Source organism: Gambusia affinis, linkage group LG18, assembly GCF_019740435.1.
Source record: "Gambusia affinis linkage group LG18, SWU_Gaff_1.0, whole genome shotgun sequence".
NCBI lineage: Eukaryota > Metazoa > Chordata > Actinopteri > Cyprinodontiformes > Poeciliidae > Gambusia > Gambusia affinis.
Window position 1 is genome coordinate 5,086,125 of NC_057885.1, and position 20,768 is coordinate 5,106,892.

At 40.1% G+C, this 20,768-nt stretch overlaps 1 protein-coding gene across 1 annotated transcript in view; it reads right to left on the reverse strand.

Moving 5' to 3' along the window:
- Positions 1-20,768, reverse strand: part of LOC122820522 (mitogen-activated protein kinase kinase kinase 11) — a 52,009-nt gene that overhangs the window by 27,393 nt on the left and 3,848 nt on the right. The window contains exons 2-3 of the mRNA XM_044098007.1: positions 4,831-5,011; positions 9-157 (exon numbers count right to left, since the gene is read on the reverse strand). Of these exons, the coding sequence (XP_043953942.1) occupies positions 9-157; positions 4,831-5,011 (330 nt within the window). The remainder of the gene's footprint in view (positions 1-8; positions 158-4,830; positions 5,012-20,768) is intronic.

Genomic DNA, 20,768 nt, shown 5'->3' on the forward strand with positions numbered 1-20,768 from the left:
AAGCCCACCTGACATGAGCTGAGCGAAAGGTTCGGGGCAGGTGGAAGGGATGGGCAGGGTCAGCTTGTTGACGGCGACTCCGTAGGCGACGGCAAGACCATCGATCCCTTTGTAGGGGGCCTCCCCAGTTAGCAGCTCCCACAGCAGGACACCATAGCTGGAAATGAGAAGAAAAAGAAAAAAGTTTGCTCAGAACAAAGTTGGACCAGTAAGGGTGCACCAATAGCAGGTTTCAGCCCGATTGCCAATTATGAAGTTCAGATTTTGGCTGATACGGTTTTGTTTTGTTTTTTGTTGTTTTTTTTTGTCTGAAACGTTGCTAAATATAGTAGGTAAGATCAGTGGATAAGATCAGTTTACATGAAATTGGCAAATTTCTGATCTCCCAAAATTAAGAAAATCTGGGCTGATTTATTAGTGCACCAAAAAAGAAAAAAGAAAAACTCAAAAATTATAGAATATATCTCCTTCAAAAACTCTTATTTATAAAGTGGCATTGTTTTCACTTCTAATACCCATACATAAATGATAAGATTAAAAAAATAAGAAAATATTTGTGAAATTATATACAATTTCTATTTTTTATCTCAGATTTTTAAGAAAATAATTTACATTTTTCGCATTCTCTTTTTCCAAAATTCCCCCTCCCCATTATTATTCTTTATTTAAAAAAAAAAAGAACTTAAACATTATCTAGTTTCTGTAAATAAACATTAATAAAAACGACTCATGAACATCCGACAAACTATAATCCCACTGCGACACATTCAAGTAAAGGCTGCAGAGAAAAGCAAAACGAGTTCTTTGGAAAATCCCGCTCGACAACAATTCCAGCACAACAGGAAGAGCCTGTGACCCGACAGATACTACGGCTGAAACAGGAAGTGAGGTAGTAAACCGTGATGTACATGGAGTGGGAGGAGACTGACCAATGTAATACGACTCCTGGTTCAACGTTTACGATGCTTCTATCTTGGAAGAGAAACTGCTGACAGATAAGATGAACAAAACAAAAAAAACAAAAAAAAACAATAGCCTGACCGCTCTTCACACAAACAAAGATCTAAATGAGGAAGCAGCTGACTCACGCTCAAACCTGACCCACTCACAGCCGAAAGAAACTGTAGGATTGGTTCTTATTAAAGAGAAAAAGAACAGAGGAATACAACAAATAGACAAATGACATAAGAAACTAACTGAGAAGTGTTTAAAAAAAAAAAAGCTGCAGCTTACTTAATTTATAAAGATGTTTATATGAATAGTGACTAATGGAATTATTGAGAAAGCGATTAAAAGCATTAAAACCTCTCAATTATTATTTTAGACATAATCTGTGTCATATTTATAACTCCATTTCCTTTTCAAAAGTACATCTTAAGTGGTTATTTAGACTGTACATGTTAGCTCCTGCAGTAGTGCCGAAACAGTTTTCGGCATATTTGATGTTTGACTGATTAAAATAGGCAATTAGAAGCACCTTTAGAAGGCTGTTAGGTGTTATGGTATTACAGTCATTCGCAAATTCGAAGGATCCACTGTGTAATAAATGGCAATCGTCATCGCGACATCAGTGTGTGCAGTGTTTAAATCTCAAAGGCTTACATGAGCGCAGAACATTTCAATCTTCAGTATATTTGTTGCCAATGTATCCAACCAGCTGGACACACACCAGACTTAAAAATCCAATTTCTGGAAACTACTGGTGTTTTCAGATGATAATGGGGGAAAAGTTCCACGTCATCAGTGAGACGAGACCGCCAAGTTACCTGGAATGTGCTGTAGTTGTCATGCCAGGCCACTATGTGGCGCTGTGATTTCAGCATGTCGTCTAAAAGTGTTTGACCACTTTTAGCTGTCTCTGATGAGCCAAGTGCTTACCTAACATGTTCTGTGTCAGAAGAAGAGCTAAACTGAAAAGGCTAAGTAGCACATGCAGTACAACGTTCCATATTAGCTGCTTTTCCATTGACCATAAAATTACGCAAATTATGATTATGAAAATAAATTTGCTTAATGACAATATGCCAATTACAAAAAAAGCCCATTTTAGTAACCTGAAAATGGGCTTTAGTTTATCATCCATTCTCTAAGGGATGTTACTACTGCCGAAATCGACAAAGAACATGACAGGAAGTAGTAGGAGGAGAATGATGGTACGGTATGTTTAATGACTTATCACGTGAATAAGCTTATTCACATATGATTTTAATTGTGTTTCTAATTTAATGGAAACACTGAAACTGCAAAAATTGCGTGCCCCCCCCAACAATAGCAGAAAACACACAAAGTTTTATACACATTTGTAATGGAAACGCAGCTATTGTTAGAGAATCTGATCACTAAACAGACGTGTCACGGTTTCACTGAAAATCAGCTCAGTGTAAACAAGGCCTTATGTTTTAAGTGGCAGAGATACAAGAGTTCACATAGAGAAAGAAAAAACTAATTTTCACCAGCAGCCCAATTAAATATTTAAATGTGATGCCCTAAAGAGGTTGAACCAAACCTGCAGTCAAATGGAGCGATCAGTCAGTAAATACAGAACAGGTGACCAGCCGACCATGAGTTACACCCATCTATTCCATGACAGTGTGACACAGCATCTATTTTAGTCCCAAGCACACAACCTGATAACACCATAGACACTGGGCTCGCTCTTGTGCAACCGTGATAAAACCCCGTCATGACAAACTGATGCAATGGAGCATCATGCTGGATGAACCACATGCTTACACAGCGCCATCAAGTCACGCATGATGAACACAAACAGACAAACGGGGAGAGTTGCTTTTCTGACAGAGGCTTCGGCACCGTCTTCAGAAGACAAAGCGCGGCGTAGAGGACTTGGATCACCCACACCGTCAATTAGCCCTCGCCCGGCCCTGGCTGAGCGTGCTCTGCGGGGCCCCGCTGTGAGGAGAGCACAGGGCCGCCGCCTTTTTGTTTTTTATTTAGTTCTTTAATTACAACTTCCACACGCTGTGTGACTCCGCAGAAAGAAAGAAGAAGAAAGAAAGAAAGAAAAAAACTGGCCTCGTCGTCTCGCACCCAGAGGCGGCCGTCGGGTCCCGCTCTGGGAGACGAGCAGCCGAGGACAGATGAGAAAGAATACCAGAACACAGATCGGTCTTCGTTTTTGTTTTTTTTTCTCCAAAGGAGGGCTGCCTTACTTTGCTCTGCAAATGCAGATGCGTGGCCCCAATCTCTCGCTGTCTGTGTCAAGACAGAAAGTAAGAAACAGTGGATAAACTAAAAATAAAAATAAAAAATGGGGAAAAATTGTTAACGGTTTTCTTTGATAGCTCCAGCATATCGAGATTCTGTTTAGACGTTCTTTTGAATCTGTCCTAAGGAACACAGGGAGGGTAGGGTGACAATTAAAGCAAAGCATGTGAAAGTAGAAGTTTAATCGCGACAAACAAATCTTGAGAACGACTCGTCGATTTACAAAACTACAAATCTTTCTTCCTACTAACAAGATGAAGACTTTGTGTTTACGTCCATGCAGATTCCAATTCTAAAACACCACTTTAAGAAATCTCAGTCATTATGATAAGCCCTAAAACCATAATCAGGGGATTCCGGTTATAGTGTCTAGATGTGGCTCCACACACACGCACACACTAAGCTATTCCCAGATAAAGGGCCGCGGTCAGGTCTGGTGTGAGGCCTCCTTCTCTGTCTATAGCAGAGACAATGGGACAGTGTGCAGTACACATGTCTCACAACAAAGCACAGAGCAGGCCTTTGAAGGGAACGCCGTCACATGGTCACGGTGGCCTTGTTGCAATCCATCACACTGGCTCTACTTCTCTTCATCAACAAGTCTCCAATTACAACTTCTATTTTTTTTCTCTCCTCCTACCAAACCCCAAACTCCACTAGTTCAAACCTTACAGATGATTGAAAACCGTCTGCTGTACACAAACGAAAACGTGCGAGCTCCTTCGGCACTTCCGCAAAAGTTGCTGGGACGTGCCAGCATACGCCTTGCAAAAGGTATACAAAGTGTCCATTGGAAATCAACTTTTTTTTTTTTTTTACATTTTTGTCAAGCTACAGGCACAAAACTTGAAAACCCGCCAGGCTAATGCTAGGTTCATAACTGTTGGTGCGCACGTTTTAGCAGCGCCAGCGCCTCCGAACGTCTGTAAATGTTTGGGAGAATACTGCACCAACGTACGCATGAACTATAAAAGTCACAATGCTTTCAAAAAAACGGCTGTATAACTCAGTCTGCACTGTAAGAACACAAAATCTTACCAGGTACCTTTGGTCTAGTTTCTAGTTCAAATATCTTTGAATACATTAAATAAGACAAAACTAACTAAAACTTTTCAGCAAGATATTGGAGCTTATTTCAAGTCAATAATTCCTTAAAGTTCATGGAAACCCATTAGTACCACTGGCAGTTTATTTCAATTTGGGAATAATGTCACGTTGTAAGGAAAATAAAGTACCAGTAGGACTACATCATCAATATTAAAAATAATATATAGATAAAGCAAATTGCTATATCTTTCTGAAAAGTTGTTTGTTAGTTAGTTATGTCTTATATCAAGTGTACCAAGATATTTGCACAATATCTTGGTACATAAAACGGTGTCCTTAGTCTCCTAAAACATTCTTCTTGTCATTAAGGTTTTAAAAGGGGGAAAGCAGGCAGACATAAAGCATCCAACAGACACCTAACCAAATATTAGCTTAAAAATTATAATTCGCACTATTCAAAGGGAATGGTTTCAATGATATAAAGCCAAAGTATAACATAAAACTCCTGCCCAAGAGGAGTGGATGTAATGTTTCACCCGTAAGTGTAACCATGCTCACCTCCAAACATCGCTGCCCTTGGAGAAGGTGGAGGACTTGATGACCTCCGGGGCCATCCAGGCGTAGGTTCCGGCCGTGCTCATCTTTGTGGTCTTGTGCCACTCCCTGGCCAGGCCAAAGTCAGTGATCTTCAACGTCAGCCCCTCCATACATTCGTTCTCTATGGGCTGAGCCAGCAGGACTGCAGAAATCAAAGACGGGAAGGTAGGAAAAGGAAGGAAGAAAAAAAATGGTTTGTGTTAGACAGAGGCATTGTAATCTTAAATTTCAATAAAACGGACAATGTTACTGTGATTTTGTACCGAAACAGCAGATAAAAATCAAATGTGGCTGAGATTATCCTTCAGAACTTGGATTCTCTGTTTCTTTCTCACTTCCTCTTCCTCTTGTTTTCAGCCAACTATGATCCAGTCACACACATTTCAGCAATTCCTGCGTCACTCTTCACTTTCCTGTTGTAAATATATTCGTCTTCGCCAGCCAAAACTCGTCAGTGCTCCTCTGCATGGAGCGAGGTGCTTCCATTGTAAGCATTGAAAATACAATGCTAAGGAAATCATGTGCGTCCTTGGGAGCAGGCTAGCTATACTAGTCACACAAAGAGGAAAAACGTATTCAAAACTAGCTTGCAGAATTCAGATGACTTCTGTATCGTAAATATTTTTATTTATTGGGCATTGAATTTAATTCCAATATTTTGTGCTGTGTATTGCAATGAGCATAAAAAGGAACTCATTGCAAAATTACCCGTTTATTTTTGGGTGTAAATCTATGATTTCATGCTGTTAAAACCTTACAAATACAAATATTACTCTGAAAATGAAACTTAACTATAGCAAAGCAATTTCACTTAGAAAGCGCTTTAAAACCAACCACAGCTGCACATAACAGCAAACTGTAAAGATACGTCATAAAAGATAAAACAAATCAAGCAAACAAGGTCACAAAAAGTCTTGTCCCTTTTGAATGCCAAAGAATTTTAAAAAATTGGTTTTAGGAGTTTTAAAAGCAGAAGAAAAAGATTCTCTTCTTCATTAAAGTGATTTAATTTATTTTAAGTTTAAGAAAATTCAGATTATGCACTGTTTTGATTTTAAAAAATGGGAATAATCTTGTAATGCATTTTCAAACCTCTATCATCTACAACATTTATTTTCCTTAAAAAAAACCCAACTATATTAAAAAAAGTCATAAAACCAGTCAAAGTAATAATAGCAGGTTAGAAAAAGAAAATGATCATTTCTATTGATCACTGTATTGTTTTTGGGGTTTATTCTGTTCCCACGTTTGGTCCATGACGGGATGTTTCCAATCCCTACAATTTGCTTCAATTCTCAGAGGTCAGCCATTTTTTTTTTAAACAATCACAATAAAAAGATGGCTACTGTTAAAAACTAAACGTGTATAACATTGACAGCTGTTTTAACCGAGAACGTGCTACGCCTACTTGGGCTCAGGAGGCTCTGCTCCCTGGTCAGATCTCGCTGTTTGGGCTTAGAAAGCTTCAATACTATGGACAGACTTTGAAGCTCTCAGCTCGTTGAATAAAGACTCACAAAAAAAAGACCCTCAAACACAGGGTTTTCTCTTAAGCAACAGTTATTTTGAAAATCTGGGAGAGACAAGGAAGGTGTTGAAGAATTCATCCCAAAGGACAAAATGATAGATTTAGAAGGAGAACACAAACACGACTGTCAAAATTACAATCAGAGTCTTTGATCTGGGTCTGCTTTGCACTAGAAGCTGATGACTGAGCCATAGTTAATAAATTAAAACTTTAGGTGCACAGCTACAAGCTAAGGTCTAAACTTAGTAAGATTAAGTGTGTTTTCCTAAAGCAACCCACACTCTGTGTGCACGTGCGTGTGTGTGTGTGTGGGTGGGTGTGTGTGCGTGTGTGTGATTAGCAGCAGGTCAGGATCACTGATCTGCTTGTTTCCTTATGCAGCCTGTTGCTAAGTGTCCCTTTACAAGAACTACTGTAACAAATCAAAACGTACTGCAGCCGATTTACGGTAAGCTTCATAGCACTGAACTGGCATGTTAAGATATGTCATGGACAAAGATTAGTGACTGGGTAAAATTTAAACCTTCAACAGAGTCCATGCCTCCAAGCAATCACTTCTCAGTAACAGAGCTCAGACTCTCTGTACAAAGCAAAACGTAGAACAAGGGGCTCGTTTTCACCAGACTAACCCCCAAGTATCATGGCGTGAAAACACAACAGCATTATAAATTGTAAATCTGCAACCATCATGCTCCATGTTTAGTCAACTGTCAGCTTGTCCAACATCAAAGCAAGCACCTTTAAGGATGCTTTTCAATGTCAGTAAAAAATATCCTACAGGAGACTTGTCCTTAAAGATGTGCCGATGATCAATGTTGTGCAGTCCAAGTCTCAGTAGAGAGTCTAACACTGAGGATTGCGGTTGCTGCTCAACAGTGACGCTGGATCACATGTCTCAGAGCGAGCGAGTGGCGGTGGCGTCTTTCTTCCTCTTTGCTGACAGACTGGTCATCGTTCAGGGCACAACTCGCTGTCAAACTCACAGAGGAGAAGCAGCAAAGAAAAGTATCACTCATTATAGGGAAGTAGGAATTCAGCTATTTGGAGTCACTTTCCAACTTTCTGCACTTGGCGCCTTTCCCCTCTCTTCCTCCCTTCCTTTCCATCCCCACCCATTTAAACTTCAACAAAAAAAAAAAGAAAAAAAAGAAATCGATTTTGTCCAGACTCTCTTCACACATTAATATGAGTTTCATCTTTTCTCGTTGCATCTCTCTGACTCCCTTTGTCTCCCTTGTTCAGACATCCTGTGCTGCGCCTCGTAGCCCAGAGGCAGGGACTTTGACGTCACAAAGGAATGCATCACAAGAAGTTGTGTTGTCTGCTGTGTTTGTGGGAGCTTTGAGGGGCGATGAAGAGACTTGGGTCTTTCACAATCTAATTTCAAGGCCAATTTATGCTCCCTGTTCCGCTGAAGGTGCAAAGGCAGGAGATTAATGAAGGCTTTCAGTCAGAATAAATCAAGATCTTCTGGTGGAGGGGATGAGGAAAAAGAAAAAAGGTCTTGATCATTTAATTCCCATTTGCATCCCCCTTTACATCGGAGTCATGGTTTCTGTGGCCTGCTGTTTGGGTTGGGGGAGTACAAAACAGAGTCACCCTACCACCCAGCTTCCAACACAACCCTCGCTTGCCAGGCTCCGTCATCGATTATGGCCAACTGGAGTGGCAACACTATACATTAAAAACTGAAAGACATCTTTTTTAAGCCTCCCCCAGTGTTTTCTGAACTTTGAGCATAAAATAAGCCATGTTATTTTTGTAAACACGTGTTAGGAGAGGTCACATGAGTCCAGAGAGTCAGACAGGAAGAGATCAGGATGTCAAAGACTGATCACCCAACTGTTGTTTCCTTACAACATCCGGAGGGGGAAAACATTTTTAAAAAGAACAAAGCAGCATCAAGCCATCTTTATGGTGCTTTTAGCCAAGTTACCAAAATTTGGACAGTACTCACTTGAGATTCAAAGAAAATACATTGAAGTTTCTCCTTTTAACCAGAACCATCTTTTTTAAACGTTAACAAGCTGCTGTTTTGTGCATGGATGCTTTTCAGCTGAACTGCAGATTCAACTCTTTACAGTACCACCAATCAAAGTGATTGATGTCGATGACTGAGTCTAAGGACATCAACTCATTTACTGCTGTGAACGTTTCTAGGAAGTTGCATACAGTGGCCCAGTGTGTGAGAAAAAGATGCAGTTGAGGAGTTAAGCATGAGTACACACTGACAAAAAGAAGAAAAAGTGAAGACCAAATCCCAGAGGTGCTCTGGTGAGACAGCTGAAGCATCAAAAACAGCAGTCGGTCAGTGACTCTGGCGGTACACCCGAGTCTAATTGTAAAGTCTCAATAGAGGTGAGAAAGAATCCTCTCATGTACATCTGCCATTCTGTTCAGTAAGAAAAAAAGAAGAAGCAAAACTACCACTGATGCATCTTAAAGCGACCCTAATAGCAGGATGCACGTGGTCTACCTGGTCTCCGAACTGACACGCATGCTTCTGCAACATCTGCGTGCAGCCAAGAGGAGAAGCAAAACACACGCAAGAAAGCATTTCAGCAATCTCAGAACACATACACGCCGCATTCTTCCCCCACTTCCTGAGCTGAGGGAGAGAGAGAGAGAGAGAGAGAGAAAGAGTGCACCCACAGTTCAGGCCTTGTTTGCCCCCATCCAACCCTCCCCACTCCCACCATGGATGGCGGCTGCTGCATTAGTCAGCTGCTTACTGGACGGCATGTGGCAACGCACCGTGTCCAAATCAGCCGTTGACCCAAATAAAAACGAAATGCCGCTGACATCGTCAAATCAGTGCGGGGACGTTTTAAAGTGCAAAACAATTCCAAAGGTCCGCGGCGGAAGAAACTCCTACCTTTAAGGTGATATTTTCTTTGTAGAAAGGATTTCCCAAATTTCAAATGACTTGTCCAATATTGGGTCATTTTACTGTTTAAGAGATTCCACCTACATCCCCTGTTATCTCCCACATTCCTTCCATTTTGGGAAGGTGTGTGTGTGTGTGTGTGTAGGTGTGTGTGTGTGTGTGTGTGTGTGTGTGTGTGTGTATGTGTGGGCGTGTGCATGCTGGTGTGTGTGTGTGTTGTGTGTGTTTCCCAGAGTGGTAAACAGAGACGGAAACCTGCCGTTTCAAAAGTGCAACAGCAAGTATCATCAGCAGATCAGTCTTGCCCAGACAAAACATCGTCCTGATTGAGAGAGGAAACCAACAATGTCACCACAGAGAAAACACCGTGACACCATCTCCATGGCAACAGGGCCTCTGTTTGGTTACTGTTTGCTGCATGGAAACAAGGGAGCATCAGTTGCAGAAGGGCCTCATACAAAAACGCGGCCCAGACGCAAGCTTGGAGTTGCTGACTCAAGCTTACCACTCATTCCTAGAAAGACTCAGAGTCAGAGATCCGCCGAGTGTCTTTGGTTAAATGAGCCAGCTGACATGGCGCAGAAAACCACAACTTCATAATTAAATCTAACTTTAACATGAGCAGAAAGAAACTTTTAGATCTAAATGGTGAGGTTTTCTTGTATGTGACGCACAATCCCTGATCTTTGAGGTAACAATCAGACACCTCTTATTTGAGCAAACACCAATCTTTTGGTCCAGCTAAATTTTCCAGTATGGCTTTTTTATGCAACATATTTGTTTAGCTGTGCTAACAGGGGGGGAGGACTTACCATTTCTTCCTTTCTCTTTAGCAAAACAACAACAAAGGTATTCCGTTTCAAGTCAAGCGACATACCTAGGTTCTTGTTTTCTCTTCACAAAATTTTGGCAGGGTGCTAAGGAGCGGAAACCTGCTGGAATATTCCTCTTGCGCCGGGCTTGCTACACTGAGAGGATGAGTTTGCTTTGCTTTAGCTATCTGCGTTCACTGTTAGATTATAAACTCCCCAATACCTTTTGAACTCATGCAGTCACATATTGTAAAAACCCAGCTGCCCTTGTGTGCATCTGAGTCAACTGAGGTCTTGAGAGGTTTTATTTTTTGGCTTGTATTGTGCAACATCCCTTGAACCATTCAGTCTCTTACAAAAGCACTAATTGCCATTTATAAACCTTGTTCAAACCATAGTATGAGGCAGCTGCCAAGTAGTTGTACCTGATTATTGTTAGGTTAGCCACAGGAGCCCCAAACAGAGCCACAGCGCCTCGCTACAAAACTCCTTGTTATTGCCGCAACTGTTTTCCCTTTGCTTTTCTTTTTTTATCCTGATATTGATCTTACTTTCACCATTTACATGTTATTTGGCAGAAGGGGGGGGGTCCACTGAGATAATTGGAATATTTTTGTGTGCCTCCTGACTGCAGTTCAACAACAGTGCAAATGTAGTAGAGATGATCCAGAAGGAAACTTACTTTTCATAAATTATATAATCCTAAATGAGGTATAACACAAAGTGTTTTTCTCTTTTGTTAGACATGTTTTTTTGTAGTTTCATGTTAATGTCGCAGTAAGTCAGGCCAAAACCATACAGTGACTTTTTACTCAACAGATTTGTGGGGCACACCTGTGCATTAAGCTGGGCTAAATACAGCAATGGTTTCAGAAGAAAGTCTTTGTTGCTGGGAGGAGACTAAAAACATTTTCCGGGTAGAAAAATAGAAATTTCTAATCCAAAAATTAGGAACTTGTGTGCCTTTCTTGAATTAAAACAAGACCCTTTTTATGATCTACAATGATTTTCTGCTTTGTTTTATTAAAATATTGTTCAATTAATTTAATACTAATTATGTAAAAGGAAAAGAATTCACAGTACTGGTTTTTTTGTGTGTGTTCTTACTTTGAAAAATAAATATGTCCCTGGCATATTTTCAGTGTTCAATTTTGACCCACAGTCCAAAGAGTTTTTATCATAGTTTTTTTTCCATTACACCTTTATTTATACAGATAAATCCCATTTATGTGTTTTACATATACATACACATACTACACACAAATTTACAACATGCTAAAACATGATAGAGCTGGAATAAACACCTTTAATTCAATTACGCTGCACAGCTTCGTAATTGTAATTAGTGTTGTAATTAGTTTCAATAGCCTTTATATTTGTCAGTATTAAGTACCAATGCAAGGTAAAACAAAATTGACCTAATAATGTCAAAAGCAGCCTGAAGACAATCAAAAACAAGGGCAAAGCAGTTTGCATGACAGCAAACAACTGTGTCATCGGCATAGAGATGTACCAGACGCATTAGGCAATTTTATTTTTAATTAAAATTGCAGAGTGCAGGACCCAACTCAGAGCCTTGGGGCACACCCCAATTGACGTCAAGATAACAAGAGGAACAACTGTGAATTTAACAGCTGCTTCCCACCAGAGAGGTAGTTTGAAAAGCAGCCTGTAGCCTAGTCTGAACAGCCCGTATCAAAAACACTGTGACATAACAGGCTGTGGTACAGAGCCAAAAGCTTTTTGAACATGTTTTAGTAGATAAAGTGGTGGTAAGGTAGTTCAGTATTCAATAAACTGCAAAAAAAAGCGCTTTCGTTGCCAGAACCGTTGTCAACTGGAAACAACGTTTTCAATAAACCTTATTGTTCAAATGGATACTTGTTGAAATAACCTGCTTCAGAAGGTACCAATGTTTGTTGAATGTTATATACGGTTAATAGAAAGCAATAAATCTCATTATTTAAACATTATTTATAAATCAAGGGCATACTGTATATTTAGATTTTGTTTCATCCTGAACACAAAATAGCTCAGCATTAAAAGTTCACGCCAACACTCTTCCATTTAAAATTCTTGTACGAGCCTCAAGGCAGTTTGTCCCATTTGTTTTGAAATGACAGAAAAAGCCCATTTACTGCAGAGCTGTGTAACAGAGACTGCTCTCCCTATTGCAAATTAACAGATTGAAGGAGTGTTTTTAAGTTTTTGGGGAGTTTTTTAAGAAAATTGTTAAAATAATAACATACTGTCTCAGATACATTTTCAATTTATGCAAAAAAGAGGCAACATCAAGTATTTTGTTATATATATTTCTTAAAGACAAACCAACTAAAATCTGGAACAGCATGCCAAATCTTTACAAAACCTCACTGAAGGAAAGAAGAAAAGACCAGCCCATCCCGACCGAATCTGTAGGGCATCGCTTTGATATTTTTATCTGAATATCTGCCCCGCCATTTTTTTTTTTTTTTAAATGAACTGTGGTTCAGGCAGCAACACTCTGTGGTTTATGGCAAAATCTGAGTTCATGAAAAGCATCTAAACTGTAGCGCACAGAGTAAAATCTAGAAGATCACCACCTTGCTCAAGGCCGTGTGGCAGAGCACGGCCGGAGCTGAACATGTGAAATCATAGTCAGCGCTGTGCCTCTTCACTCTGCACCTCGTTTAATGATCTCCTCTCCGTGGACGGAGCTACATCTGGATCTGGGTCTCCATCTGTCAGCGGCATCCGTCCTCACCTCCTCGTCTCATTTCCAAATAGGCTATTCCTCCGACAGCAACTTTATTAGGTACGTCTTTTGGTTGTTAAACACACACACGTAAATCTGCCAGCCACACAGGCCAAACTAATTGAAAAACCTGTACACCTCCTCGCCTGTGGTGGCGCTGCACCAAGAGCTCCTGAAGGAAACGACATGAAAACCTCTGAAGGAGATATGAATGCAACTTCCTTCTTAACAAAATGTAAACAAAACATTTTGTCGCATCAGATTTTAGCGGTTGTAGGATTTTTCCTTTGTCTTTGGTAAAAGACCACGAGACATTTTTCCCATTAACGCTAGACTCGCAAGTTTATTTTGGTTCCATTTACCCGGAGCTGTGGGTTTTTGACGGACCAGAGTTTGAACGAACTGAACTTTCTAGACAAACTGACTAGAGTTTGATTAAACCGGACTAAAACCGAGGCTGGTGTGAATGCACCCTAAATGTCACCACGATAGTTCTCGCTGCGCGTGATCTCTTTTACCTTCTTCCCTCTTCCCGCTGCACTCGTAGGCGAGAGCAGAATCCAGGCGGGGTGGAGTGGATGGGGCGGGGCGGGGGGGGCTTTCCCCAGGAAGAACGGGCGCTTTGTCCCTTGAGGGACGAGGCGATGGGCTGACAGAAAGTCTGGCAACCCCTGACCAGGCAGGGGAGTGAGCGAGTGAGAGAGGGAAGGAAGGAAGGCAGAGCTGCGAGAAGATGTCAGCTCGCAGCGAAACTAGCACTTGCTCTGCTGGAGTTTCGACTTCGCTCCACTAAGTTGTACTCCGAGTGCTGGGTGGTGTTAAGCTGCCTCAGGGAGTTTAAATGGAGGGAATAGGGACAAACTGGGTGGTTTAAAATAAGCAGAAGATTTTAGAGACAGTTTGATGTTAGCCTTGTGGGGGGACAACGTGGGAATCAAATTTAAATAATTTTCATATTTGGTCTGAAATCCCTGAGCCAAAAAAAATAAATAAATCTGGATCTGTTGCAGAGTATCCATCTTGTGTTTTCAAAGGGAGAGAAGGGTGGAGAGGTGGAGGGGGGTGGAGAAAAAAATCTTGTTTCCTGTAAGAACCTCTTTGTTCAGCTGCTTGTTTGGTCTCCTCTATCTAGTTTGCCAATTTAAGTGTGGTCTAAATCCATCATTCAATGTTGCCCCGCGTTTACCGTGGCCAGTTCTGACAAGCGAGCTTTGTTTTCTCTGGCTAATGAATCCGGCCCGATCTCTCGGCTTCAAACCATTTCTGGACGCATTGATGGGATCGGAGCCAGTTCTCGTGGACAGGCGGGACGAGCAGGAGTGTTTATAGCAAGGAAGCAGAGCGGGTTGAGGTTGCAGTTCTCGGATGTTGTTGGAAATCGGCAGCGGGGGGGGGGGGGGATACAAAAAAATTACGATGAGATTCAGGAAGGAAAGGTGGGGGGAAAAGAAGTACAGAAGGAAACTTTCTTGTTCTCACCAATGCGACCACCAGAATTCAACATTTTATCAACACAACATAGTTTCTTGTTTAGAAGCAAGTCTCACTGGGACACACCATTCAAAACAACACCTATTAGCAATGTGAGAAAGCGGATGCACCGATTTCCTCAATATTGAGAGATCAGCTGTCGGCCAATACTAATGTGTGAAACTGATCTCTACTTCCAGTGTAAGCGTCTGAAAAATCAGCTTCTGTATCCTTTTCCTCTGCCGTGAAAAGTACTGCCTGACAGACCTGAACATGCACCGTTAGCAAGAGACAAAAACAAAGAAAAAAGAAAAGAAAAAGTTGGTCAAAGTTGGTTTATAGTCGAGGGAACCGACTGTCCACACGTCTTGTGTTAAATTTCTTCTTTCTGAACAATCTGAATAGATACAAGCTGTCTAGCATCATTTCTTCTCCACCAGGGCAGCCACGCTCCACTGTTGGCGTTAAAATTGTTGGAGTTTGCGTGAACGTGTCTGACGGTTTGATTCGGCGCCGACCTCTGTGGAGTGACGTATGCCCATGTAGGTGGGGGGCGTTCTGCACCGGGAAACCCGTGTCAGCCAAAATCGGAAACGGCCAGTCAGACTTAAAAGTGGCAGTAACCAGTAAAAATAAATAAATAAATAAATAAATAAAAATTAGCAAACCACTGGAAGAAAAAAAAAAAAAAAAAAAAAAGATGATCCTCTAAGCAGAAACATTAAATCCCATTTCCTGCTGTGTTTCGCACCGGAATGCATTTAAAACAAGGAAACAGGAAGCAGTTCACCGAAGCAGCAACCAGCATTTAACCCTGACAATGAACTCCGATTTATTTTATAACAGGTTTGACGGTCAACTCAAATAAGGAGGCATTGGGTTGTGTCAAACCTCAATGTTCAACTGGTTTTAGTACTTATCTTAAGAAAGCATAGTAAAAGAAAGCATACGTGAAGACTAAAACATCAACTTTTTTTAATATAAAACAAAAGCTACATAAATATAAAAGAACAACTGGTGCTTAGAAGTACGGAAGAGGATTAGGGCCACCGAAAAAAGAATAAAAATAATTTAATTTTTATTTTTTTTTCAGTGACCCTAATCCTCTTCCGTATGTAAGATTTCTTCTTCAATATTAGGATTTTTTTTTTAAACTATATTTTCTTCAGTAAATACTGTGGAATCGCTACTTAGAACTAAAATCTTACAGACGGAGACACAGATGACATAGAAAAACAGAACCAGCTTCTATCCTGCTTTTTCTGAGCGTCATCATAACCATCATCCAAAACTTCACCTAATGCACACAAAGCAGGACTGTGTCTGGGTTGCCACCTCAACACTGTCAGGAAAGGGGATAATAAATGATTCGCTCTACCAGGTGAAAGTCTGTGTGTAAGCAGTCATTTATTAACGAGGCCCCCCGAGCTTCTGTGTTGAAATTTAACCTTCATTAGGGTCGCTTCCTTACAAAACTTCACAAAGGGGGCTGGGAGGTCTACCACTGGCTTGACCTAGAAGCAAGGCAGTGATCAGAGCCAGAGCCGAAGTTCCGATGTATGAAGTGGAGATCCATGGCTGAAATTTCACCTCTGAAAAGAACTTGTGCGGCTTGAGGAAGTGCATCTTTTGAGCGTTCCTGTTTGCACTTCTACTTCAACACGCAGAGGCTTCTCGCCCACCTCAAAAGAATGGGTACAAGGATGCTATAAAAACAGCTTCCGATTATTTAAAACCTTCTAAACGTTCCGGCATTATGAGATAAATATTCATCAGAGATACATTTCAGGCCCCTTAGGAGTCAGAACGACTGTGTAGACAGCCAATATTTACAGATATTACATACATTGCTTAATTGTTTTGACAAAGATGATTAATAATTTCTTAATCCTTTATATCTGCGATTTTGGCTGCATGTGGTTTTTTATTTTCTTTTTATTTATCGTTACGATTTATTTTGGATATTTAAAATATCTTCCAGTTCCAAAATGAAAGACTTTTGAGGGCGAACTTTTTTTTTTTCTATGCCTTTATCACTACATTACCTAAAAATGGTCTTTAAATGACAATAGTGTCGTTCATCTCAGTGATTTCAGGGTCAATTTACCGTCCGATAAAATGTGTTATTTTGAATCCATTTTCATGATATTGTTTCTCACAGTCAAAAAAGTAGAGATAAATTTCCAAATGAATAGTTTCAACATTTTTAAGTAAAAAATTAAAGTGTTTCAGTGTAAGAAGACAGAGGAATAGGACATTTTTGACATTTAAAAGTGATATTCAGCTTTAACACTGGGTTCTGGTGAAGTGATGGTGACAATTACAGTGCCTCGAAAGAAAAAGGATCTTCTTCAATTTAAGTTTTTTTTTGTAGCATTCAACTATTTAAAAAAAATATTTGAAGTGAATTAAAATAAAGGAAAACAAATGTGAGTTCTTTTAGAGATTGATCATTCTGAATAGAACTGAACTGAAAGTTCCAAACTAACAAACTATCAGCAGAAAGAGGTAAAACCCATTCATTTAAAATGAAGGTTAGTTTTATTATGAGTTGTTCTTGCTTAATTTCTTTGGAAACTACAAACCTAAAAATGAACATTCTTCACACAGAACCTGTCCAACGACATGGAGTCGGCCAAGAGATCTTAAACAGCAACCACATCACACCTTAATCTATAGAAACTCAAGAACATCTTAAAAAGAGCCATCCGTCAGCGAAGGAAGGGTTATGAAATTATTTTAAAGCCTCACTTGTTCAGATGATCCCAGAGTTCATGACTCGGCAATAAAGACTGGATGAAATTGGCCTCCATTGGAGGGATCCAAGGCGAGACACGCTGCCTACTAAAACAGCACAAAGACCTGTCTAACATTTCCTGATAAAAATCTTGATGGGGAAACTATTCTTTGGACTATTAGGAAAGTGTGCAGCATTTCAGAAAAAACAAAGACTCATATCAACTGTGAAACATGGTGTGGGGGTACTTTGCTGTTTGCTAGGAGTCATAACTCATAGAGACGTTGGTTCTGCTTTTTATCAGAAAATGTTCAAGGAGAGTGTCGGACTGCAAATCTTATGGGTCAGAAGAAGCTGATCTCTACAGTCATCCATATCGCCGCTACTGAAGGTTCGGTCAATCAGCGATAAGAAAAATAAATGGCTCTCCTGGACTGGCTGCTTTGTAAATGTCAGCCAGTACCATGTAAAGTAGCACTGCATGCAGGCATTTAAGCTTCCCAAGTTGAATTTTAATTTAGGACATTTTAGATATGTTCTGGAAAAATATGTGGATAGATTCATTTTCTGCAAATAATTTGGAGTTGCGTTCCACAGAGACATTTACGAATTAGTAAATCCTGAACCGCAAACAAGCTTGGGTTTACTGTAGTGCTAAAGTAGCGTTCCACTGTATTAAAACATTTTATGGTACGTTTTGTGTTTGAAGTATTCAAATAAGCAGCTATAAGCATTTTTAGAAGGGATCTCAATTATTCACAGATTTTAGCTAGTGGCGGACGGCTGTGGCCCGTGGAGACTGGAGTTTTTGTATTGCTAACCTCGCTAACTGCTCTGACTGGTAATATGAAGATGCTCGAGTCAGATTACAGGTTTTCACTTTTTTCAAAGACTCTGGTTTAGTGCTTAATGTCCGCTCATGGACGAAAAGCTGAGACAAATATTCTCAGTGCAGCTAAAATGTGTAACAGTAAGTCAAATTCTTGAAGACAAAAATAACCAGGATCATAAATTGGACAGAAAATTATGATGGCAGCATCTCGAGTGTGGGTTGGTACAGATTATGTTACACATGGTTTATTTTGTTCAGTGCTTCATTTACTGCCAATGTGATTTGCCCTGCGCATAATTTGAGAATACATTTCATAACCTTATTTAACTCTGATTACCTTAAGCAACCTTGTGTGCTTTTGATCGTCAAAGGAACCCGTCGCTACATAAGCTCAACATTTAACTTGCTAAATTTAGACAGTTATAAGGAAAAAAATGCTTAAATATCTTGTATCAAGCACATAATACAAGCAGGGACAGCAATTCCCTACATGCATGCAAAAAACATCACACACTATTAATGTTTTTTTTTGGGGGGTCTTTTAGTGCATGACATCGTGGGACACTGGGGGCCCTGAATGAAAACATGCTGGTAAAGAGAGGCATCAGATGTTTGTCCGGCAAAAAAAAAAAAAAAAAAAAAAAAAGGCTGTGTTGATCCAAGATCTATCTGCGGCTTCTTCCTGAGAAAGAAGTCTCTAAGCACCAGCCCAGAGAGTGCTTAGCTTGGCGCTTTTCCCCCCCGCTGGCATTTCTAACTAAAGCTCTCTGCAAAAGTTTTATGTGCTGTGGTGTTGCATGTAGCTGGTTTTGGGTCTATGAAGGCTTTGTGCAGGAAAAAATAAATAAATAAATAAAACACACAGGGTGAAAAGAGCACAGCTGAACCTGACGGATTGTGAAATGCAAGGACGAAGAACGTATCGCCGACTGATAATCTATTTCTAATTATAGACTCAGTGGCCCATAGTTCGAACATACATAAAGACTGTTTTTATGTCTCCTAATCAAAGCAAAGATGACCTAAAAGCCAAAGCTGGTTCCTTTATCACAAACAGATGCAAAAAGGAGGTTTTGAAATAGGCATCTAGTGCCATTTTATAGCATAATTAAGTAACTATGTTACCTTCAGGTGTTAAAGAAAACGCTGTAAATATAAAACATGACTTAAAATAATTTAACTTTATAAAATAAAGCCTTGAAACTGGGCCGCTGTCTCTTTAAGAAGCTCCTGCTCTTTCTGAAACTCCGCTTTCATTAAGACGTCACAACATGGCTCCTCCATGAACCATTTAACGACATTTTTACCAACGTTCCGCTGAGAAGTAGCTTGTATAATACGCTCAGCTGATGTGCAGTTCCACCAGGTGTTTGCCAATTGCTGCTGGCTAGTCTAAAGGAGCTGCCATCACTGCCATATTGAATCTCAGCATGTATTCTCAAGTATTTCTCTTTATTATTTAGCTTCACCTTATTTTTCTTGTTTTTTTGCTGGAAGGTTCATTGTGTTTAAAGGAAGTTGTTTCTCCACACTGTCACCATGTACTTATTCAAGATGACTCGAAACAAGCTACTGGTTTCGTTGGACGCCTTTTAGCTAATCATCACTGCACGCTGTGTAATCTAGTGAATGTGACTGAGCTGTATTACATCAAGGTTAAGACTCTTAGCTTTGATACATTTATTTAATAGTGGAAAAAAAGTGGTGGGGTGCATCAATTGCAGTTTTCTGGCAAATCGCAGATCTTTAAAAAGCCTGACATGTCGATTTCCGATTTTGGCCGACACCAATTTTTTTTTGGTCTGAAAACTAACAAGATAGTTGCTAAGTTGAATACATGGCTAAGTTGCCTGAGCCAATACTTGGTCACATCCAAGTATTGACTAATCACTCAAAATTAAGGAAATTAGGGTTGATTTATTGGCCTTCCAATTTACAGGTGCACTCATAACTTTTTAATACTTTCAATCAATCAGAGTCAATCAAGTGTAACTTGATTATAGCAGTTCTTACTATGTTGTTGGTGATATTTGTGTATTAAAATGAACCCTTTGTTGTGGTTTTCAATAGCAATGTACTGACTTGATATTGAAAAACGTTTCTAGATCAGGTATCAGTGACAATGTGTCCGATCCACTGGGCAGATCTGTTCAGTCTAACTCTAGGCGACATCATGCTTCATTATTTATTTTACATTACACTTAGAACTCCTAATTGCACTTTCTGAACTATTTGAAAGGTTTGTTGCAGTTTATTTTTTACATTTTTGACCAAGGTTGTCAACCTACTGTTTTTCAACTGTTTTACTCCTAATTGAATTGAGTGAACAAATTAAACTTGTGTTGTGTTAATGACCGAGCTTGTGGAGATATTGGTGAATTTAAGTGTCCTGGTCTGGTGCTGAGTCATCAAATACATTTGTAATTCAGTACAGTGTGATTTAAGACAATTCAGCATTGTTCTTCTGTTTCGGGTAAGATATGCTAAATCTCAGATATCTGCAATGGTAGTGAAAAAATTGGATCAGTGCATCCATAGTTTTCAATTGCTTCAATTGGGCAAAATGCTTTTTGCTGTTCTGTCTTTTTTAGGGCCCCTCACTGGCAGTGCGCAGCAACGGGACTTTAAAGGGATTCCACTTCATACAAAGTCTCAAAATCCCACAGAAATAACAGCTGAAAAAAAAAAACTGTAACGTGCCAAAAGTACAACTCCTCTGCACACATCCAGACACAATCCTGTACTCTCTTCTCTTTGTCCATGTTCGCTGGAATTCAAGTTATGGCCCTCTGGCTTCGACCCAAGCGCCCCCACAATGAACCCTCTCCAGCACGCTCCTGTTTAATCAGCATCTTCTGCTGGTCATTAGCTTCAACAGCAACTCTTGGCTGTTGTTTAT